The sequence below is a fragment of the Lepidochelys olivacea genome (assembly GCF_965140295.1).
Source record: "Lepidochelys olivacea isolate rLepOli2 genome assembly, chromosome: 2".
NCBI classification, from domain to species: domain Eukaryota; kingdom Metazoa; phylum Chordata; order Testudines; family Cheloniidae; genus Lepidochelys; species Lepidochelys olivacea.
The window spans coordinates 118,884,790-118,910,247 of record NC_140412.1 but is presented as its reverse complement, the minus strand read 5'-3'; the positions used below and the strand labels follow the sequence as shown (position 1 = coordinate 118,910,247).

Sequence of the window (25,458 nt, the reverse complement as noted above, 5' to 3'; positions counted from 1 at the left end):
GATTCTAAAGGATCGGCAACAGCGTGATTTGTGGATAAGATCTGATTTGTATATTGACTTGGGTCTGGGGCTTGGTCCTTTGCGATTGGGAGAACCTTTTTTTCACTGGGGTATTGGTTTTCATAACCAGTCATTCCCATAAGGAGCAGTGCTGGTGGTGATACTGGGAAACTGGAGCGCCTAAGGGAATTGCTTGTGTGACTTATGGTTAGTCAATAGGGTAAAACCAAAGTCCTCTCTGTTTGGCTGGTTTGGTGTGCCTTAATAGTAAAGGAAACCCAGCCTTGGGCTGTAACTGCCCTGCTCTAAGCCATTGGTTCTGAATTGATACTCTCAGTTGTGTCCCACCAGAGGCCGCATCGTTACACCCTCCCACACCCTGCACCGTGGCCACCTCTTCCCCCTCCCTTCAAACCCCTCTCTCTGAGTTAATTGGCATTTTTAATTTACCGGCACCCCCTCGTTCCCCCAGCATGCCCATTTAAAAAGCTTTTATTGTATGTAGTCCAAATGGATTTTTCAACATTCAGGTTAACTTTAGAATGACCTGATTCAGCCACAGGGAAAACTGCTTTGGAAAATGTGAGTTCTTTATCCTACACTGCTATAATCTCAATACTGAACTTTTGAAGTGCAGAATCAATCAAAAATGTTAATTTAAATAGAAATTCTGTCACAGCAATGCTTAATTATTAAATTCGCAAAGCAACAACTTGATCATCTGCCACACTGATTCAGGGCAACCTTAACGTATCTTAGACTCCAACCACAGCAGGGTTCCAAATCAACCTTCTTGAAGTTTTTTGGGTCAGTAGCATCCTTTCATCTTGGGGACATACTGCTTTCACTAGTCATATCACATCTCTGCTACCAAAAATGAGTATCCCAAGTAGCAACTGGAATTATAAATTAAAATGTGTATGCCATAAATAAAGAGCAATAAAGAGTTATTGATCAGGAGTGACCTCAAGATGCTTGTAACTTGGCTGGCAGAAACTTCAAACACAGTGAAAGTGATGCTTTTGATCACTGGAAGTTCATCCAACATGCAGACACTGCAGTGCACTTTGTACCAGTAGGGTATGATGCGTGACCAAGAGTGTGGGACAAGAATAATTTTTAAAAGTGCATGGGAGGGTGAAGAGAAATAATAAGCAATAGAGAAATAGGGTGAAAAAATGACAAATAAGTGTGCTCTTTCGTTACTATTCACAAAAGTATGATGCAGTGGTGCAAGCAAAAACCTCCATTTTAAATTTCAAAACTGCATACTCAGAATCCTGATGTAACACAGGGAGGTTTTAACAGATAAAGGGTGCAGTTAGGGGAGGACAGATTGCAGGCATTTTGGATCAAGGATTGTATTTGTAAAACATCTTTGTATGATGCCTAGAAGAATGGGAGACTGATATTTCATTGAAGGTCCCAAGTGCTACTGTAATAAAATAATCATAATCTAAAGCAAATACTGTATTTTAAAAAATCTCTGGTTTCAGAGTAACAGCCGTGTTAGTCTGTATTCGCAAAAAGAAAAGGAGTACTTGTGGCACCTTAGAGACTAACCAATTTATTTGAGCATGAGCTTTCGTGAGCTACAGCTCACTTCATCGGATGCATACTGTGGAAACTGCAGAAGACATTATATACACAGAGACCATGAAACAATACCTCCTCCCACCCCACTCTCCTGCTGGTAATAGCTTATCTAAAGTGACCATCAAGTTGAGCCATTTCCAGCACAAATCCAGGTTTTCTCACCCTCCGCCCCCCCCCCCCCACAAACTCACTCTCCTGCTGGTAATAGCTCATCCGAAGTGACCACTCTCCCTACAATGTGCATGATAATCAAGGTGGGCCATTTCCAGCACAAATCCAGGTTTTCTCACCCCCCACCCCCCTCCAAAAACCACACACACAAACTCACTCTCCTGCTGGTAATAGCTTATCCAAAGTGATCACTCTCCTCACAATGTGTATGAAAATCAAGGTGGGCCAAACTGACCTTGGATGAGCTATTGCTAGCAGGAGAGTGAGTGTGTGTGTGTGGGGGGGGGGGGGTGAGAAAACCTGGATTTGTGCTTGAAATGGCCCACCTTAATTATCATGCACATTGTAGGGAGAGTGGTCACTTCGGATGAGCTATTACCAGCAGGAGAGTGAGTTTGTGTGTGGGGGGGAGGTGAGAAAACCTGTATTTGTGCTGGAAATGGCCCACCTTGATTATCATGCACATTGTAGGGAGAGTGGTTACTTTGGATGAGCTATTACCAGCAGGAGAGTGAGTCTGTGTGTGTATGGGGGTGGGGGGGTGAGAGAACCTGGATTTGTGCTGGAAATGGCCCACCTTGATTATCGTGCACATTGTAGGGAGAGTGGTCGCTTTGGATAAGCTATTACCAGCAGGAGAATGAGGTTTTGTGTGTGTGGTTTTTTTTTAAAAAAAAGGGGGGGGGTGAGAAAACCTGTATTTGTGCTGGAAATGGCCCACCTTGATTTTCATACACATTGTGAGGAGAGTGGTCACTTTGGATAAGCTATTACCAGCAGGAGAGTGAGTTTGTGTGTGTGGTTTTTGGAGGGGGGTGGGGGAGTGAGAAAACCTGGATTTGTGCTGGAAATGGCCCACCTTGATTTTCATACACATTTTAAAGAGAGTGGTCACTTTGGATGGGCTATTACCAGCAGGAGACTGAGTTTGTGTGTGTGTGTGTGGGGGGGGGGGCGGGGGGCGGAGGGTGAGAAAACCTGGATTTGTGCTGGAAATGGCTCAACTTGATGATCACTTTAGATAAGCTATTACCAGCAGGAGAGTGGGGTGGGAGGAGGTATTGTTTCATGGTCTCTGTGTATATAATGTCTTCTGCAGTCTCCACAGTATGCATCCATGAAGTGAGCTGTAGCTCACGAAAGCTCATGCTCAAATAAATTGGTTAGTCTCTAAGGTGCCACAAGTACTCCTTTTCTTTTTTTAAAAAAAATCTCTGCAATAGATGAAAAAAGCTGGCTACAACGTGGGCAGCCTCTCACACAACACTGCATGTTACCCAGATCAACCAAATCTGTATGTTTATTTAAGACCAAATGTTTGAGGAAGGAGAGGAGTAAGTTGCATCTGGGAATTAGGATCCAAGCAACAGTGTCCAAATTACGGACACAATAGTAGCTATAAACAAAAATAAGTGAAACCAAATTCATGTTAACACTTATATATCAATTTACAGTTGTATAACATATGCGAAGAGCAATGATCACAGTGTTTCTGTGTACCCATTTATTCATTGCAATGGTTTATGCCCAGATTAATATTCTACTAGTAGATTCATGAATGTCACACGTAAACTTGCATTCCACAGGACAAGAAATATCAGATTTATTATTCTATTCAAGAATCCAGGCTGGGCATGGATAGAAATAATTTACAGAAACAGGACAACCATGTATGTCTCAATATGCAGAAGAATGTGAAAGACATTATTATTTTACCTGGTTTCCCATGACTATGCCATCCTCCAGAGTCTTACAAAAACTCTTGAAATATCTGTCAATTTGCTACCCTCAGAGAGTCAAACCAACATGAGATGAACCAAGCCCTTTGTGTTTAGAAATAACATCCTTTACTTAAGAACTTAAAGGCTGGATCCAGTGCTTAAAGGTTGGACCAGAATTAAAGAAAGGAAATAAAAGTCTCCAGTTATTCTACAAGAAGTCTAACTAAAGCTTTTATTTTTTCAGCTGAAAAGGATTCAGGAAAGCATCACTGTAAAAGCATTTTAAATGAGAGGCAAATGGCATTTAAAACAGCTTCATTTCCTATTTGGGGTGGACTTGAGAGACGAGGGAAGGGAGTATGTAGGAAGGAGTGTGGCTGAAGAGAGAAATAAAAGCACAGTAGCTGGCACTTCTGTGCAATAATATTACCAGCCTGCTGAGAGCAATTACAATAACACAGACAGCACTCGCTTTATTGTGACCTTATTGAATTAACTTTGAGGGGAAAAAACCCTGAGATTCAGCAGGGAATTTATTAGAAAATTTTAATGCCAACTTAACTTTGATCCAAAGGCCTCAATATTAAAGGTCATATCTATTACTATACTGTGGGAAACTTTGGGTCTCTTTGCTCCTGTGTTCTACCTTTCCTATCCTTGTTTTCTTTTATAAAAATACGTCAGAACTCTCCCTCCCTCTCTCTAAGTTTAATAACACTTTTATATTAGAAACACGGTATCACTGTCTGTGTTTTACAGTAAGAGTCAGGAAGTAAAAAAAAGAAGTCTAATTTTTACCATTTCAAACGAAATCTTAAGCAAGCAAGCAGCAAATAAGGATTGAAAAAATTAAGAAACTAAATGAACACGTTCAGTACTCTGAATTCATTATTGCTATTTTGGTACACAATTTAAAAAAAAAATTCAAATAAATTAACAGGACACAAATAATGAACCATATTCTACCAGTACTCACAGTAAACTATCACATATCACTTGTGTCAAACCCCTGTTGACTTCAGTAGGAATGGTAAATGCTCTGCACTGAACCTAAAGATCAACCCCTTTATCTGGTAAACTGGTACAATTACCTCTCCCCCTCGCCGCTCCCAAAAAAAGGGGGGAATAGGTATGCTTAAAGTCTGTGGATAGGAGTTTTTCAAAGGTTTGGAACAAGAACTGTCTTTTTGTTCTGTGTCTGTACAGCGTCCAGCACAATGGGATTCTTGTCCATGACTGGGGCTCCTAAGTGCTACTGTCATGCAAATAAATAGTATCACCTCCCACAACATCATGATGGGAGCTGCAGGTACTCAGAACCGCTCTGAGGTCATTCATGTATTGGGCTGCTTACATGTTACCCCCTAGAACTACTGCTGATAGATCTGCAGGGCTGATGGGTATTTACTTGAAACGAAAATACTCAGCTTTTCAGCCCGAGACTATGGGGGAGAGAGAGAGAGAGAGAGAGAGAGAGATGTTCTGTGCTTTTATTAATGGGTATAAAAAGGTGTGAGAAACAAGAAGCCTGCTGTTACACTGTGCTGCTCCATTCAAGTGAGAGTGTGCATTAATAAAGTGGGAAATGGTGGCAAACTTACTAAGAAAAGGGTAAAATGTGCAAGTGCCTAAGTGATTTAGGAACTTAAATATCATTAACTCTCAATGTTACTTGGGCTCCTAAGTGCCCAAGTCACTGTTGAAAGTGGGACTTATACATTTCTGAAAATTTCACTCAAAAGCATGAAGCACCAATACTGGATGAGTACCAGCGTACTGCTTCTAGCAGACTTTGGGGCAAGAGACTCACGCTCACTTTTTAGCCTGCAAACCGCTATGCAATGATATTTGTTACAGGTCCTCATTTCTCAGCAGCCTCTGTGTCATCTCTTAATACAATAAAAAAAACACAGGTCCAAACACAATGTTTCTTAACCTAACTCAGGCTTCAAAACATTTTAATACATCAGGAACAGAAACCATTGTTATTATTTAGGCTGTGCCTATACTGTACTGAAAAACCTGCTTGCTGAACTGGCTTAAAACGAAGTTCAGGCTACTTTGATTTTAAACATGGTTTTGGTGGCCAGTGTGTGAAACACTGTTTTTAAACTCAATTTAAATAAGATTTCACCTTCTTCATTTGAGTCAGACAAAGCAGGTTTAATCTAAATTAGTCTCATGTTTAATCTGAGTCAATCTGAAGGGTTTAACATGTTTCAAACCAATTTGGCAAAGACTACTTGAGCCCTACTGTGAACATAGGTCCTCATTTTCCAACTAAGAGATGCATGCCTTTGACTCTAGATCTGCTTTCTCCACACAAGGTCCCCACAACACATCCTTCTGTACAGTCAAGGAATGTACATAATCTGCAATGATACATTAAATGTCAGCTCCTTTGCTTTCTGATTTGCTTTACTCTTGATAAAAAGATTGATTAAACATCTAGGTTTTAATGGGTTTTGACTTAGTAACCACTGTAATTTAGTTCCTTTGAAGGCTGTCTTGCCAATGTCCTCTCATTTGAAGACAGATTCTTTTTATTCACTACTTTGAACATTTGTGTAAAAGTACAAGCGGCCAGCAGAATGGCTGCCAGAATAGTAAACTGAACTTTACAAGATTTTTACCATTTAGTCTTATGTTCTTTATGCTATTTAACAGCCTATTTTGATAGTAGAAATCTTTTAACTTTATAGTACATAACAGTAAAATCTCTTGCTCTCCCTAGAGTGGGTTTTGTGTGTCATTCTTTAGAGAGCTAGAAGAGAATATGAAATACAGGAACTGGAGTCCCAGTTTTCACATTGATTCAATCATGATAGGTGGAACATGCCAGGTCTCCACAATAATATTCAGTTCACTAAGATGGCAGCTGTCTTGTCATTTTGGTTGTCCTTTTTCATATGTTCAAACTAGTAAATAAAAAGAATCTATCTAGAACCAATATTTTTCAAATGAGAGAACCTTGGTGTTACACTTCAGGATCTTGAGGAACTAAAATTGCAGTGGCTACTCAGTCAAAGACCATTAAAGCCTGGGGGACCTGTTCCTGTATCACTGAAATCAGTGGGAGCTCTGCCACGGATTTCCATAGATGCAGGAACAAGCTTTGGATGTTTAATCAAACCTTCCCATCCCCCAGGACTGAACCTCGGTGAACTTGTGACTCTTCTCTCTCCTCTTTCCTTTCTCCGCTACCATACCCACTCGTTCGCTAAATCCTGCTGCTGTTGCTTCTTTAAATTGGTCACTTTGCAAAAGTTGCTCAGATATTACAACGATGGCAACTTGGTATAAATGCTCAGATAGAGTTATCCCCCTCCCACCAAAATCATTGTCCCTAATGGGTGTCTGATCTCTCACCCTGGTTAGTGTCCTCTGCCCTCCATGACTCTCACCATCGGCCCAAAATACCACTGGTCTGCTCTGACCACCCACTAAACTCTCCAATTCCTCTCTGTCTCTTCCTAAATCAAATTCAAAGCTTCTCCTCATCTACAGAGATCTAGATAATCTTGGTATTTCCTACTCTTTTCAATACTTTCATCTTACTCCTCTCCCGTTTTCATTTTTTCTACTCAACTTTGCGCCTTTTATCAAGCTGCCACTATGCCTAGAACAGTCTCCCTGTCCTCATCCACAGTGTACTCCCGTTCTCTGCTCCTTCAAAGAAGAGATCCTCATGCAACCCCCAACCCTTTTTGTCATCATTAATAATCTCCTTCTTTCACTCCTGAACCATTGTCTCATGTCCTGGCTTATGCATTTGTTGTTTTAGTTTGATTTAGATGGTCAGATCTTTAAGGAAATGAATACCTCTCTCTTGCTCTGTGTAAAGAAACATTTAAAGCCATAGCACTATAAATGATTTATAAATAACAAAATAATGAACAATACCTTCTATGAGACATGGAAAACCCTGAACTCCAGTCTTACCAGGTAAGTTGTAAGGATAATTTCTTTTTAAGTTTGTAGTTTTAAAGTCTAATAACAACATATTCTGTTAATGGTTAGGATCTTAAATGTTTGTTGCATATATTTACCATAAAAGCTTTGCAGTTTACCTTTAAAATCATAGGAGCTAAATAAAAAAAATCATGAAATGTAAAATTAGGAAGGAAGTAAATAGCTGCTTCACTGGTGCTATTTTTAACTCCTATTTGGTGCTCAGTGTTATCTTCTTGTCAAGTATTCAACCTTCTTCACCTCTTCCCCCCATTTCCTTTTTCCCCATTCTCATTAATCATGTCTTTAATTTGGAAGTTGTCCTCAAGACAGTCTGTAAAACACTATGAATGAAGCAAATAGCATGGTCAGCATTTTGCCAGGTCTCTCTCATTTAGATGATTGTCATATGTGCAGCTTATTACTGCATGAAGCTAGTGGGGGTAGAAGAAAGAGAATGGATGGTCTTAAGATACCAGACTTGGACTTGGGAGATCTTGGTTCAATTCTCAGCCCTGCTAGAAGCTTCTTATGTGACCTCAAGTAAGTTACTTAAGCCCCAACACAGGACAGCACTTAAGCATATGCTTAATCTTAAGCATGAATGGTCTCATTCATTTAAATGAGACATCTCACATGCTTAAAGTTAATCATGTGTTTATGTGCTTATCTGGATCAAGTCCTTAATCTCTCTGTGCCTTATTTCCCATGTGTAAAGTAGGAATAATAATTCCTTTCACCCAGCCTTTGTCTCATCTAGTTTGTAAGCTTTTCAAGGCAGGGACTTTCTCCTACTATGTTTATGTACAGCACATAGCACAATGGGTTCACAATCTTGGTTGGGGCCTTTAAGCTAGCCCTTAAAAAATTTGCTTCCTCTTTCCTCATAATAGTATATAATGTATATGGCAAAAACCATCCTACTGTCATTTCAATGGATTGGTTCCTTAATGTTATTTATTCTACAATATTTTACATACCAATTTTTGGACCTCTTCCCATACAGCACATACAAATCACTCCAAAGCAATTTACAACATGTCAAATTGCTTAAGGAGACTCTTAAAACTCTAATGTTTGAAGTTCACCATTGGCGTGATTTATTATTGATGTTCCACTGTTATAACCTGACAGTTAAGAAATACTGATAAATGTAAACACATTATTGATGTCAATTAAAAAAAGCACAAGATTGATTAACCTCCCAGAGGTGCCCTGGCACAAGCAGTTAGAGAGTAATGACCATCAATAAGTATTCACTACTGAGAAACGCACAGGGAAATTAGGTTGCTGGGAGACACAAGGTACTTTTGATTAAAATTAAAATCATTAAAACAGACAAGGTGAGCACTGGGTCAACATTAAAAGTAAGCAAAGTACAAACAAGGTGCTGTAGTATTAACATGAAAGGCTAACTGGTCAGGTCATATGATGCTCTGATTAAACATATTACCTGACGAAATGGTTAAAATAACCCAGATCAATGTATTTGGATACACAATCTGCACACAGACACAATAGATTGAGAGCATATTATTACTTTTTTTTCTGCCATAGTGTTTATGAGTCCCAGACATAGACCAGGACCCCATTGTGCTAGGAGCGATACAAAAGGGAGCAAAAAGATGGTCCCTGCTCCAAAGAGCTTATACATATTGTGTGTATGCACATGTGCCTATTTACTGTACACCGACAGTACATATGTATACATTATCTAGCTGGCCAGGGAAATAACAACAACTGTTCACATTCCTCATGTGAATTCACCATTTAGATGATGTGTGTGTACACACACAGGACATACAGAACAAAAATGTACACATCTGACATACCTGACAGACACATGAACGTGACCCAACCAACCTATTTTCATGCTTGTAATTTACAAAAATGGAATTCTCCACAGATTCCAGCCATCTCAAAGAGCCACTGGCCTGCTGAGCTGGTGAAATTTAGAGCTGGCTAAGTGCAAGCATGCGTCTAGTACCAACACTAACTTCCTCCACTAACACATTGCCAAACTGACTTCCTCTCTCCTAAATAAGCCATTTTCCTATATACAGCCCTCTCCCACACACACACTCAAATGCTCACTGACTCTGGGTAGTGCTATATTATTATTATTCATCTGTATTGTGGAAGTGCATAGAGGTCCTAAGCCCACTGAGCTAGGTAGAAACATATATGAAAGATGTTGCCTGCCCTAATGATCTTACCATTGAAGTATAAAGGTGAGACAACAGACGGAGGAGCACAAGGTAAGCCAGAAACAACAGTGGTCAGCATGACAGGCAGCGGTCTCGCCACACCAGCTGCTTAACCACTGTCAAGTTTGTTTCAGGCATCATGGCAAAGGAGAGTTTTAAGGAGGACAAGGTTGCTTTGCAGTTTTTGATTGAGAGAAGAAAGGTGGAGTAGTGGGCCCCTTATTTTCTCCCTACCTCCCAAAAGTCAAACTCTCCTTGGTACACCGCCCTCACACCTACCACCACCTTTTTGTTGAACCCTTCTGTGAGCACGTATCCTCCCCATCACTTTGAAAATCTGGTCACCCTAGTAAGAGAAGTTGTGTACCTCCATAAAATGTTCACATCACTTTTATATTATTGTAAATAATCTTTCAAAAAGGTCAAAATTATGAATTTTACAAGCAGCTGCTGCAAAAACAGAGTAATTTTTCACAGAGATACTTGCTACAGATGTAAAGTGCATGTTTTCAAAATACGCATTTCCATTGTAACACTTATTTTGGATGGACTGGATTTCAACCCTTTATCTCTGAATTGCCTTGGTCTTTGATGGCAGGTATCACAACCTAAAGGTTACCTCAATGTAGGGTCTGTTTTTGTTTTTTATAAATATTACATATAGAATCTGTCACTTGGAGTTTAGTCACAGAGCAAACTGCAACAATCATTTGTGAAAATACAACCTTGTCTTCCATCAGGAGTGTTAGATTGAAAGCCTAAAGACTAACATTGCCCTGGAGACTGGAACAGGTGTAACCTAGAGAGCGATATCACCTGAAGAAGGGTATAATGTCTGTTACACTTCCTGCACATTCAGATGTTTGAAATTAAACTGTTGTGACAGCTCTGGGCTTTTGCATCTGTTACAATATTGCATATTCTCTAATACTATACCATATGCCAAGATAAAAACTATTTGAGAAGACTGGTCGGAAGCAGGTCTCACCTTGCTAATAATGTCCTGGGACGGACCAAACATTAATCCCTTTGGATTTTTATTCAAATTTATCAAAGCGTGTTCTAAGTTATTCTTACTTCAGTTCACTTCCTGTATCCCACCCTACCCCTTTTTTCCAAAGCTATGACCAGCTAAAAGACAAAAAATGTGCATATTCTTAAATTCTAATACAAAACACTATTAGTTAGATTTTTCTTACCTCACTGACCACTGTGTTAAGTGTCAGCAAGGAGAACACCTACTCCTCTTTCCAAGGGACAATATTGAAAATTCAGCCATTGTAAGGCTTTTAATCACTTCTTCATTCTATGCTTCCCCCTCTTGCTGCATGCTTCTAGGGTGCCTGCTTAAAACAGAGGCAGTTGCATTTCACAAAGATTTGCACCTCTTGAGTTCTCCTTTCAAATGAACTCAAACTTAAGTGCAATTTAAATGAAACAAACAAGGTTTGCTCAGTTTCAAATGAAAGATAAAAATCAGCACAAGCTTGAATATGTAAAAAAGTTCAAAGACAGGTGAGCCAAATTGCAATTAATTGCAAACCAAGAGGAAGACTGGTCTTTCAATTAAAGTACTGGACTGGGACTCAGGAGATCTGGATTCAACTCCCAGCTCTACCACAGACTTCCTGTAAGACCTTGGGAAAGTTCTTAATATCTCTGTTTCTCTTCTGTGAAATGGAGATATTGTGTCCCCCCCGGTGATTTGTCTATTTACACTGTAATCTCTTTGGCGCAGGGACTGTCTCTACTGTAATACAAATAAATAACTAATCTCTGACAACAAAAATCATAGGTAAAATGGTAATGAACCACCAAGAGAGGAAAGCTATTAGTAAATACATTTGCAGAGAAAAGACGACACACCTTTTTTTAACTTCACTGAGATCCACAGGGCTGGGAGAGCTATCCAAAAGAACAGAGTGGAAAAAAGTAATCAATATTAGGCTTTAAAAAAAGCCAACAGGGATGGGTTAGCATGTCGATATGCAGGAGAGTTGGGTTCAGGATGAAGTTGGGGCTTCCATTTCCCAGGCCAGCAGAGATAGGAAAATATGCTGGGTCACCATCAAAAGAAAAGGTGCAAGCTTACTGACTATCAATCACTCTGCTAGCTGACTTGCAGAAAGGCTCTTGGAGAGAGCAATGTGCTTTTGTTTCTGGCTTCCACATAAGGAGATAAACAACATACATGGTTCTGAGGAAAGGGTAGAGAAAAAGAGGGAGAGGGGAAATGATCAAAGCCAAATAAACAAACAAATGCCCACTCCCTTCCCTGGAAATATACTCCATCCGAACTGTAGATTATCTGGAAAAACAGGGGAAAGCAGGTTTTCCATTCAGAGATACAGAACTTACGTTAGCAATCTTATCACTCTATGTTGCGCGGAGTTTTTCAATTCCGGGGAGATAATTACAGGCACTCTGAGATATTTTTCTTTGTAAAGTTTAGAATTATGTGCAAGAGTTAAAAAGTTAAAATAAAATCAATTCAGATGAGCCTGTTGAAGCAAGCAGTAAATTCATTTGTCACCTTTACATGTTTTTTCCCAGTAGCAAATCTGATAAAAAGAAACCTCATTTGTGTACAAAGATAATTTGCAGTCAGTAGCAACAGAAACATTCAGATTTTTGGTTCATGAACCCCCAGCATCAACAGTAATCAGTACAAATTTCAACAATGTTGTGGGTGTTCAAACAACCTTCTGAATGGGGGTTCAAGGCTCTCTCCAACTATGCTGTGCTCTTGGCTACAGTATTGCCATTACATAACCAAAGATATTACATAATTTTGCAACTCTCACATAACAAGAGGGAAAAAAAACCCTAAATGTTTGTCTTATCTATAGACTTAAATTAAAATTACTAGCAAGAAATTTCATACAAGGTTCTGCTGCTAAGTGCATTCTGCCTCTAATGCTTAGTAGTCTAAGTAGTTCTCTTGCAGGGAGAGAAGGTCTATATGATGGTGAACTCCAAGTCCATTAAAGATTTTGTAGATTGGACCCAGCACTCTGAATGCTGAAAAAGTACCTGCCCACTTCTCCCAAAATATTTTACCTACCACTGTTGCAAGTAAAACTAAGCTTATTAGAACTGAAAAGATCAGAGGGAAAAAAAAAATCTTCTTTCTCAATTATGTTAGTTTGTGTCTGTATGAGCCCATTCCATTGTTCCCCCCATATAGTCAGTCAGCCCCATTTGTGTAAAACAACAGGAAAATATGGTGGTAAAACCAAAAAAAAAATTGGCAGTGGGATCCAAAAGCAAGTTCAGAACCTAAGCAAAATTTAATTTTTGCTTTTCAAACTGACTACACTTCAAATTGTCTGTGCCCCTCCAACGTTCTCTAAAAACCTGTGAACTTTAAAAATATAAAAATGTTGAATACAACAACACATACAATACTAAAAGATTACCATTTAACCAAACCACTTAGGAGGTGCTGAAAGGAAGAAAAGATTCAAAATATTCTATGCTTCATTTTTTATGCTGTAGATATATTCTTACTGATTCGTAATAATATCAGTGCTGTTCTAGTACTTTCATCAGTCACAACCTCTGGTACCACCAAGTTGTTGCTTGCATCCATAACACTGCTGAGGGGACATATTGGCAATGACTGCATCAAAAAGGTCAAGCACTCTGGATATGCCCTACTGTACTGGATATAATGTAACTCAAAAAGCAAACTATTAATCCAGAAGAATTGTTCTAACGGTAGAGTATACACAAACAGAGGTTCTAACTTGAAATATACTTGTCAACTAATTACAGTAAATTGCAATGAAAAAAACAAGACTTACAAGATTAAGACAGGTGTGGCATAACCACATGACTGGGAGATAGGAACTCCTGAATTCTAATATTGGATCTGACAGTGACTCTGGCTGTATCACTCAACACTGCTTCAGTTTTCATCTCAATATAATGGGGATAATGCTTACCAACCCCAAAGAATACTGCAAGGATTAGAAGAGGTTAATTATATGCTGTGAATGTGAAAAATATTTTAAGTGTTTGGTACTTAGTATTATAAGCACAGCCCATTAAATAGAGTTGTCATAGCTCACAAACATTCTTCTTACAGTTCCATTCATATACATAAAAAAGCAAAGTCAAACAATTCAAACGATATTAAAGAGAGGAGTCATTACTCTCCATCTGTTCACTCAGAGTATGGCTATACCTGGAAGATAAGTTAGCACTAATCAGGGAAGCCCTCACATAGTGCTCCTCCAGAAGTTTATGACGTATTGTTGGTCACCCTGCAAGAGAATCTTCTGTATAAAGTACAATTCTCCTCAGTTTGGACTACGTGAAAGAACAAGCAAAAGCAATGAGGCCTCCAAACCTTTTTACTGAAGGGTACTTCAGTGATATGATGTCAAAACAAGAATGATTGGTACTGTAGTCTTCATATCTGGTGGGAAATCCAGAGTAATTCCTTCTTAAATGTAGAGCTAGAAGACTAAAGCCTTCAAGTTTCAAGCCTTCAAGAAGTCTTTTGTAGGATGAAAAATAATAATAAAAAAAAATAGTTTTGTGGATTAAAATAGGCATTTAACCAAAACACACTGGTCCCATACAGATTTTCATTTTGGTGCAGTGAAAATCAAAGGCTGTTGTGATGTCATGAAGAGAACTAGCTAGGACTTGAACACACACAACACAAATGAGCCTTCAAAGTGGCTTGTATAAACCCTCAATCTAAACAAAAGCAATATTTTTTTTTCAGGGAAGCCTCTCCAATCCCCCTCATGTTCAAACAGTAGTAATAGTTTTTCAGAGAAGTCATGGGAGCATAAATAGAAATAGTTTGATAAGCAAGTGACAGACATCATATCACACTAGTGGTGACAGTAGAACTCATTCCACATACAAAGGATTTTACATTAAAGTTACAGTGCTCTTCTAGAGCTGACTGTATGCTGGCATTAACAACTGCAACTTTTCCACTCTTTTAATGATGACAATACGCTGGTCACAGTGTATAATCCCCTTCTCTGCTGTTAGCAGACCAGACACAAGAAAAACCTCCATACCATGTGCTATGGGCAGAAAAGAATCTGTGAGCTGCTCCCTCCCTTACCCATCCTATTTTCAAATCAAAACCAATAACTAGGAAAGTGTGGGAAGACAGAGGTTGAGATTAATGTTTCTCCATGCTTTATAGCTTTATAAAGCTCCTTTTAAAACATTCAGGAAAATACTGTGGTAACTGACATGAAATGACAGTAATCTGTCACTATTTCACATTTCCCACTAGACTGATTAAAATTGTTATTTATGAACCTTATACTTCAATGGTCACTTTGATGACTAAACCATAAATTAGCATGTAAATTTGATTTCACAGTAACAACAAATTGTCAGCAAGCTGGGATATTATTTAATTTCTATTGACATGCAATGAAAAAGTCAGCAATACCAGATGTGCTATATTATAATAAATCCCCAAACTTACAAAAATGCACACTACATCTAATATTTGCTTCATTGCTTTTGTGTTTAAAAACCAAAACAATTTATATAATATATGTTTTAGGGTTGGTTTTAAATATAAACCCATTATTTTATGTCAGTTCACTTCATTAATTAAATTGTTCAATTAAAATAAGACTGAAAATAAACAATCAAGATGTTAGAGAAATGTGAGTCACGCAAAAACGGTGTTTTTCATGGAACAGATGATTGTAAGTGTGACACAGAATGGAAGAAACTCTAGGTCTGTTGTACTTTCACCCTACTTTATGTGTGTACTTTAGGACAAAGCAGAGACTTGTTTCTTAATATTTAGAGCTTGCTTTATAGATGAAGTGCTGACAGCATTGATGTATATAATTTGTTCCACAATAAAACACTGACAATGACTTTTGCTTATTTAGAAATACATTTTTCATTTGATAGAGACTAATACAGCTTCAGTTATCCCAAATATCAACATTCAAAGCCCCCCACAGCTCAGACATCTCTGAAATTCACTTGCTAAACTCATTTCCTTCTATTAGATTATGTTTTTAAAGAGAAGCCTCACCACATACCATCTGCTATTATTTTTACTCCAATAAAAATATATCTGTATATAGATACATATACACCCTTTGACAGTCAGACTTAGAGAGATTCTATCTTGTCTGAAAGAAGAAAAAAATTAAAAGGGTGTCCAAAGAAATGCTTAGATAAAATTAACACTTCCAAAATAGTGAAAATATTCCATATCTGACAAGAATTTCCCCTTCCATTTCTACAAAATCCTCTGCTTTTTAAATATATTTTTCCCTGAAATTGTACACAGAGTGATCTCAAATGCAATCGAATTAAAGATGTTTTTTGAATCAGCAGGTTTGCTTAGAACATGAAAGAAACCCCATTGGAGAGTAAAAGCTCTTAAAAGCTATAGACGTAGTAACTGATTAAGGTCTTCCTATAGCAAATGTAAGGTGAAGATAGTCAAGACAAATTAAAGAACAAAATTGAGAAACAGACAAATGGTTTTGTAGAAGAGAAAAATATAGATCTCTAAATGATCTTGCTGATTTACAATGCATTTAAGTTATGTGTATCAAGCCATTACAAATTAAGACTATTTTAAAATTTAAATATAAAGAGGGAAATTTTCAAATGTGAAAATCCAAACTGAAAATCAGTGGGAGTTGAGTGCCTAAGTGTAAAGCTACGATTTAGTTATGGAAGTCGCTGCCCATGGGGTCAGGGAGCTGTGAGGTACCCCTGCCGCCTCTGGCAGCCCCTGGAGCTCCAAGCCGCCGTAAGTGGCAGGGTACCCCGCAGTTCCCGGCTGCCATGGGCAGCAGGGTCCCTGGAGCTGCCGGTGGTGGGGGAACTCCCGCAGCTCCCGGCCGCCACGGGCAGCGCAGGAACCCCTGAGTTCCCAGCCACCGCAGGCAGCAGAGAACCCCTGCAGCTCCTGGCTGACACCAGAGGTGGGGCACCCCACAGCTCCTGGCCCCCACAGGCAGTGGGGGATCCCCCGGAGCTGCAGGCGGCAGGGATACCCCGCAGCCCCTGCCCTGCTTCAGGCAGTGTGGGGACCTTCAGATCCCCATTTTATCAGCGATATTTTTAAATAAAAGTCATGGACAGGTCACAGCTTCCGTGAATTTTTCTTTTTTGCCTGTGGCCTGTCTGTGACTTTTACTAAAAATATCTGTGACAAAATCTTCGCCTTAAGTATATGCCCTTTGTGCCTTTGAAAATTTCCCCCGACAGGTGTAATTGTGTCTTTATATGTCTGAGCCATTTTCACCGGGATTTGCATGTTCATAGCTGAAGGCAAAATATGGCCCTAGAGGATTATTTCTAGATTGACAATTACGAGATCATCTCTTATTAAATTCATTTTTGTGTGTGAATACTTCAGAGTAACAAGGCGAACAAAATGAATGGATTGAAATGGTTCTGTTGATGTCATGACAACAGTCATTATTGTGTTTTGAATAAACTTTAAACACAAATGTTTTCATGGATCCAAACAAAGACTGAATGGTCATCTTGTGACAATGTCGCTTAAAAAATATGACAACTGTATTTGCTAGTGGCTACCTGGTACCTATTATTTTATAAACAGGAACCAAACGAGATAGTGGGAATGTAGAACAGAGATTAACCTAACTTGCTACTGTTATCTCCCTGCTCCCTTTTTCTTTAGGCATCAAAACAACAAAAGCACATATTTGAAGGACCCAACCAATTTTGTGTGTTCTTTCACCAGCTAGGTTAGAAAAAGTGCTTTCTTCCTTTCTCCACCATGTCAACTGACATGAAATAAGATCCAAGACCCAATTCTGCAAAGCCCCATTGAGATTTTGGAGGACTGGTCACATAAATATTATATGGTTGAAGCACAGGACTCAGAATAAGGAGAGCAGGGTTTTATTCCAAGCTCTGTCACAGACATACTGTGATACCTTGGACCAAATCACTAAGGACCAAATTTTCCCAAGCATGGCCTCCAAATATAATTGCCTCAGTTTGAGAATATTGAACTTGACACAGGCAGGACCTGAGCACCAACAGCTCCACTTAGGTTAATGGGACCAGTGAAAGCTAGGTCATAGGTGTGTCCAGTTGGATACCTAAATGTTAAGGCATCCAAAATTAGAAGACACCTATGAATTTGAATCATTTGTGGCTTGTTAGTGCCAAACAGCAGGTCATATGAGTGCGACCTCCTCCCCCACCAAAGAACAAACCTTCTTTCAACAAATAATATCAGAGGTATTCTTCTGCTGTTATTGAATGGTTAACGGTTGACTCTACTTAGCAAGAGGTCTTCCAGCTTTTTAATTTAGAGCTGTCCTTTGGCTCCATAAAACCTGCAGCCTCAGACCCTCCCTGACGTGGGAGAAATAAATTTGAAGAACAATCTCAGCTTTTGCTTGAAATAAAAATCTTTCTAGCCCCTTTCCTTGCAAAGAAAGCCTACAAAATATAAATAAATGTAAAATAATCATGAGGATTGAAAGAAAATGGTAAGCTAGGCTCTATTTCTGAAGTAAGAGGCTAGAGGGAACTTACAGATACAACTTCTTATCATACATTATGTATAAAATTAATCAGTTAAGTTTGATGTGTTTTCCAAGGAATCATCTAGCTACCCTCCTTAGCCCTGTGCACAGTGGTGTGAACACAGTGGACAGGAATCAATGATATCTGGGGTGCAAACAGGCAAAAAATATTTTCACAAACTTATTAAAACATGTTAAGGCTGGATATGCTTCTGCTTCTACACCATACTGGACTGTGCCTCAAATTGGGCAAAAATAGAGTAAAGGAGGCTTAAGCTACTGGCACTCCCCTGAGCATATTAATATGCCAGTGATGGGGGAAGGAGGAAAAGAAGGGATGAGGAGATGGACATAAGAGAGCAAGAGAAAACACAACACAGGGAAAAGCAAAGCAAAGGAAAGACAAAACACATGGCAGCAGAGGACTGAAGAGCAGAAAAAAGAGGGACAGTAAAGGAGTTTAGAGAATAGTATGTAGAATCCCATTAGTACTAATGGGACTCATGCTTAAATCTTTCCAATCAAGGAGAACTGAATACTGTGCCAGTCACTCACTCCCTTACTCTGCCTCCCCACCATTTGTGAACAATACTACTTGTACAGGATCTCTCTTTCCCTTCCGTAAACTGGCATGGGACTTACACCCTTTAGGGGAGAACATGTTATTCAGCATTTTACAATTCTTAAGCAAAAGAGATGAACTAAAGTATGCTTACCTGTCGATGAATAATCTCTAGGTTTGTTCTTGCTTTATTCACTAGTGTCTGTATCTCTTCTGAATCCTTTAAATGTTTGTTTTCTCTGAAGGCATCTCTTATCCTTCTGATGGCATATGTTCTAGACATTGTTAAAAAAAAAGCATCCGTAAGTGTATGAGTTTTGACATCAAAACAAGTTTTAAAGTGTTTGGCTACTGTAGTAAAATGCTGTTGAGGATATTAACAAACAGTTGTACATGCTAATGGCCCATTTATCTGGTTCAAACTTTATATTCTCTCTCTCTGTTCAGGTTAAATCCTAACATGCCCTAGTCAATACTATAAAGCAGTGGTCAGGGCCTTGAACTGTAAAACCAGCTTCACTAGAACTTAATGTGGAAGAACTTTGTGCTTCATATACTTCAATTTTCTTCATGTGTACATCACCTCTGAGATGTATAAACATTTTTCTAGGCCAACAGACTCGAATGTTATTGTAGATTATAAACATATGGTGGAATCACAAACAAACTGTAGAATTACTCCTCTACACACCCTTACCTAATGTGTGGCAAGAAAGATGGTGGTTTCATCACTGGAAACAGAATAATTAACAGTACCAAGAGAAACATAGAAAGCCCCCGTGTTGTCTAAACTTTCTTCACCAAGGCAGGTTTTTTGGTTTTTTTGGTGTTTTTTTAAAAAGGTAAGTACAACTACCTGGAGGGTCTCATTACATGCTCTCTGGTTACTTTTTTTTAATACCAAAGGTCTCCTTGTAACAATACGAGTAGCCAGAAGAAAAGTCCAATCATTATTGCTCTGCCTGTTATTGCTATTAAGATGCAGCACTGCTTGGCACTACAAAGAAAAAGCCTTAGTACAAGTACAAGTAGCACAACAGCACTACTTCTGCTGGATGCTAGTTATCCTGGTGCTCTATAGCACTCATATTTCAATCTCCTCTTTTCTTGTCATATGAACCACAAGAGTGATTTGAATCAGTGCACTGATTCTTGTTCCTGGCATTCCAAGGGACATCAGGCAAAATGCTAACCACTGCATACATCAATTTGTAACCTGAAAGTCACCAAAGGTGAGCTGCTGAATCAGCCATTCAAAAAGGTGTTTTATTTTTCTCAATGTGCATTTTGCTTTCCACTCGAGGAACCGTGCCCTTAGTCCCACTAACAGGTGGGAAAGAGGATGTGGCCTCCACCCTTGCAAGGCAACACAGAAAAATGTGCAAAACTTTAGGTCCCAAGGGCCATCTGAAACACAGATCAGAATTCTCTCACCATATTCAAAAGCCAATAAATAATCTTTGTTCAGTCTGCAATAAATCCCTTTACAAACACTAGGTGAATTTCATTTTTGTTAAAAGACACTCTCAATTGATCAGTAGATATTTTTATGAGAGGCCAGATAATAGAAGTATTTGGTGCATGCTGATCCTTTTCAGATATCTTTGTAATTCACACTATTATTGTCTATCACCATTTAAAATGCCTCACACCAATAAACATATTTATCTCAAACTTAAACATTTTGCACAGAAAGTAAAAAACAATGAAAACCACTCCAATAGCTTAATATTTTCAAACGTTACTTTTCAATCTCATAAAAAAATTAAATGCAAGCTTCAGGTTCAACATGAAACTATTGGAAATCTGATCATTAACCCCTCTCTCCACCCTATATATATATATATATATATCTATATATATCTCAAAAAGAATATTCTTAAGAAAAAAGATTAACAACCTGCTTCACTACCATACCATTAGATGGTGCCATCCAGCTCTTAATGCAGTTTCCATGAGGTAAGTGACATATTTTTGTAAGAGCTCATAAATAATACATTTCAATCACAGGAACCAGGGGTGGTTATGGAGTGCTACCCTGCTGCCACAAACCAGCAGATGGTGTATGCTTTTAATTAGGGCCTGTTCACCTATAATGTTACATGGATGTGTGTGTAGTTAATAGAATTTATTAAATATGGAAACTCATTCTTATTTGCAGCTGGTGCCCTAGAAAGATTTTGAGGGGAAGCTGCTTAATTATTCTGGGGCAGACATAACCAAAAAATGTTGACATTTAGTTTAATTTTGTTGCTTGATAATGAATGACTGGATAAGGAAAATGCTCTTCAGCCAGGGTGCATGTGTATTTAAATATAATCTATTTCTTAAAAGGAAAAAAAAAATTCAGTGGTTTTCTGGGAATGGTTGTTTCCTGGAAGATATACAACCCTAACATACACTTTCTATCTTTTTTTAAAAAAAACTGGTGTTCGTTATCCAGCTTTATTCTGCAAACACTCATGTGAGTAACTCTACTAAGGTGAGTAGCCCCCCTGATTTTAATGGGACTAATTACATGCATGTCTGTAGGTTTGGCCCCAGATTGCTTTTGCTTTTTTATATGTATGATGGATTAATTATCCATTTTCTAGTTTTTCACTCAATACACCAAACACAGTTGTTTAGAAAGAAAATTGATGTATTTAAGAACTGGCACAACAATTCACATTTACTGTCTAAACACTGTGTATGGCAAGAAACAAACATGTATGGGCAGCAGACTTGACTAAAGGATTACCCGTTGTTATCTTTTCCTTCTCTAATTTCTATAAGCCTGTAAATCTATAATATGCCATTTTATATCCCAGTCCAGCAAAGACTTACGGACATGCTTAACTGTAAGCATGTGAGTAGTTCCAATTAATCAACTGGACTATTCACGTGCTTAAAATTAAACATGTACTTAATCTTTTGCAAAATTGGGGTACAAACGTGCAAATACCTGTAGTAGGAAGACAAAATTTTGCTGCAATTTACTATTATTAAAACTTTCTATTCATCCTTGGATGGAAAGTGCTATATTTCAGTGCACTCCACAAAAATTAAAGTTAGCGTCACAATATCTCTGTAAGTACTGAGGAAACAGAAGCAGAGAGTTCAAGTGACTAGCCTTAAGTCACACATGAAGTCTGTGGCAAAGCCAGGGAGAGAACCTGTATCTCCTAACATCCAACCCTGAATGTTAACCGTAAGCTCACCCTCTCTTCCTTTTTGGGAGGTATAAGGTAAACAGTTTCTAAACCCAACCCATTCTACTCTTCCAGGATTTTTTTTTTTTAAAAAACAAAAGGAAGGAAGAAGAAAAAGTTAACATATTTTTGCCCTTCTCAATGTAACATCTTCTACAAAAGATAAAAACTGATTGTTTTGTACAGCCTCAGTTCTGAATCTTTATCCTCTTCTCATGTTTCTAGATCTTAACAATGCTCACACAAAAATCCACCAGTCAACATTTTGACTGCAGTACCTCTGAACAACTGAGCCCTCTTAAAATTATAGCAACACACATATTGTACGTAGCAAGAAACAAGGATATGCAGAAGCATGCACAGCATACATCCTCTCTTGCACACATTTGTTTTTCTCTTGAGAATAGGCTGCTCCGAGGAAATCCCTTTGTTTGGTTCATAGTGAGTTGCAGACTGACTACTAATTATCATGATTACATTGATTCTCAGTCCAAGCAGAGTAACACAGCACAAATTCTTCTGTATTCTCATATGGTACAGGATTTACAAGTGAGAGGTTAGAGTATCTGAATATCCTTTAATAAATAATAAGAATAAACTCATCCAGGCATAATAGTTATTTGCAGATTAATACCTTACACCTTTTGCTCCTGTTGATTCAAATGGTTCTTGCAGCATGTGCTATATTGTCAGCCTGAGCAAGAAGGTTTCAGAAATGACACAGTTGCTGCAACAAAAATAGCAAGCTAACCTGCAGTGCAAACTCTTGCATTAAAATTATCATAATGGATGTTTGAAACTATCACAACAAATTAATGCAGAAGGCCAGTGGAACAAGAGACAAAAAATATGGGGGTGGAGGAGTGGGAGGGGGAAGAGTGAATGGGAGGAAGGCAGAATTTGTCCACAGAAACTGCTGAGTCTATTCTAGGTAAATTACACAAGGACAGAATTTTAATTCTCTTGGAATATTTTTAACCTAATATTATTATTGCAAATACCATCTAAGCCAGGGGTGGCCAACCTGTGGCTTCGGAGCCACGTGCGGCTCTTCAGAAGTTAACATGCGACTCCTTGTACAGGCACCGACTCTGGGGCTGGAGCTACAGGTGTCAACTTTCCAATGTGCCGGGGGGGGGGGGGGGTGCTCACTGCTCAACCCCTGGCTCTGCCACAGGTTCTACCCCCACTCCATACCTTCCCGCCCCATCCCCTGAGCCTGCAGTGCCCTTGCCCCTCCCCCCCCAGAGCCTCCTGCATGCCAAGAAACAGCTGATCAGGAGGGAAGGGGAGGCGCTGATGTGGGTGGGAGGTGCTGGAAGCGGGGGAGGAGGGAGGGAGCTGATGGGGGGCTGCTGACTTATTACTTTGGCTCTTTGGCAATGACATTGGTAAATTCTGGCTCCTTCTCAGGCTCAGGTTGGCCACCCCTGATCTAAGCTCTCCCATCAACATAGCACTGTCTACCCAGGGGGTGGGTGGGGGAAGGCTGGTATAACTGTGTCACTCAGGAGTGTGGATTTTTACAACCGTGAGCAATGTAGTTATACTGACATAACTTTGTAGTGAAGACCAGGGCAAAGACAGCTTCACATGAGGCGGAAATTGCAGTCTCCATCCAAATTTTTTTTTTTGCTGTTCAAATGGTTTCCAAGCAACCATCATGCTGACATTCCAATTCTTGTACTTAGGCACCACTCCTGCAAAACCCCAATCCTGCAAAGTAAGTGCAATTCAACATCTGAGATTACCCAAATCCATTTTGATGAAACTTCAGTCTGCTGACACTTTGTTACAAAATGTGATTTTTCACAATATAAACCAATTTAACAGAATAAAAGGGCACATTTCTGGATCCATAGTTTCAAAGAACTGAAGCATCCCGATCCAGACTTGCTTTTATTATTAATTATTATTATTATAATTATTTTTTAACTTATGCAAAGACGCAGTGTTTGAAACTATTTTTTAAAAAAAGTCACATCAAACAATTGAAGAAAGAACGGCTTGCTTATTTCTATAGTGTTCAATGTCAAACTCTGTGTAGTGGTTCATGACTGTCAAGAAGCAGGGCAGAGACCCGAAACTGGTGTGTGTTCTATAATTAAATTTCACCAACTCACTAACAAGTGTGAACTCCTAAAGCACTATAGCAGTCTTACCATGGAGTCAGACAGTTCCCTTGGGCATTCCAGTCTATCTTGCCATCCAGGCAAGCTGGACTTAGTCATAGCTGCTTGCTATACACCAAAGATCACATAAGATTGAGGTTGCTTCCAGTCCTAAAAGATCAGTCACTTATCTCAGGTCAATTTGTACCTTAGATCTCTCACCAAAGACAATGCTTGTAGCCAATCCTGTAATGAGTAAGTCACAGAGCTGAAGAAGAGCACTGTGTGAGCTCGAGAGCTTTTCTCTCTCTCCAACAAAAGTTGGTTCAATAAAAGATATTACCTCACCCACCCTGTTTCTCTAATATCCTGGGACCAACACGGCTACAAAAGACTACATACAGAAAGCAGCCAGCACAGTCTATTTATAAAGCCAGCATGGTCTGTTAATAAAGCCAGTTTAACTGGCCCAGGAAGGACAGGGCATGTGCCAACATAAAAGCTCCAAAACCACACATCCTTGTTGCTGCTGGTGTACCAGAGAAATGGGGACATGGTCAAGATGGGCTACACTGATCTTCAGCTGCATTTTCAGCCCCCAGAGTCTTTGTGGGGTGTCCTTTATGTCCAGATTTTTAAAGTTTTGATTTTTGCGCAAGCCCTACAGATCACTGAAATATTAAGCCTGATGCTTTGGGGAGCAATGCTACCTTACTACTCACACTGTTGTCCTTAGCCTGGTTACTGCTTGCAGTTCTATTTTATTTTTTTATTTTATAAATGCAGGAGCATTTTCTTTATTTACATATAGAAAACATTTTTCCGAAGCATCATTTATTTCAGAGGAATGAAGCTAGATGAGTGGGTGGCACCGATACCAGGTCTGCCGTGTTTCACTGGCTTGTAAGTGATGGAAAACTCGCCCAGGTAGTGGCCAATCATCTCGGGCTTGATTTCCACCTGGTTGAAGGTTTTGCCGTTGTATACACCAACCATGCTGCCCACCATCTCGGGGAGGATGATCATGTCGCGCAGGTGAGTTTTGACTACCTCTGGCTTCTCCGTGGGAGGGGCCTCCTTCTTGGCCTTGAGAAGGCACTTCAGGAGGGAATGTTGCTTACGACGCAGGCCGCGGTTTAGACGCCTGCGCTGGCGAGCAATGTACAGCTGCATCAGCTGCTCGTAGGAAATATGGAGGAGCTGATCCAGATCAACACCTCTGTAGGTGAATTTCCTAAAGGTCCGTTTCTTCTTCTGTTCGACTTCTGCCATCTTGTTATGTTTTGACCTTTGGAAAACTCATTCCCTCCTCCTCCTCAGGCCACTTATTCTCCAGGAACGAATCTCCACTACAGATGGCCACTTTAGAAGAGCTGTTTGGAAAATACCAATTATTTTTTGTGGGAAATTTCAAAGTTTT

At 39.3% G+C, this 25,458-nt stretch overlaps 1 protein-coding gene and 1 pseudogene across 3 annotated transcripts in view; both read right to left on the bottom strand.

The window, feature by feature from the left end:
* The window catches only part of LYRM4 (LYR motif containing 4), a 146,571-nt gene that overhangs the window by 89,084 nt on the left and 32,029 nt on the right, over positions 1 to 25,458 (bottom strand). For both annotated transcript variants that reach the window (XR_014710127.1, XM_084618412.1), the window contains exon 2: positions 18,891 to 19,011. Coding sequence is in view for 1 of the 2 variants with exons in the window: in XM_084618412.1 (XP_084474538.1) it covers positions 18,891 to 19,011 (121 nt within the window). In the remaining variant the exon portion in view is untranslated. The remainder of the gene's footprint in view (positions 1 to 18,890; positions 19,012 to 25,458) is intronic.
* Positions 24,827 to 25,310, bottom strand: LOC311515400 (small ribosomal subunit protein uS19 pseudogene; annotated as a pseudogene). Its single transcript has one exon. The product of its transcript is annotated as a small ribosomal subunit protein uS19 pseudogene (transcript).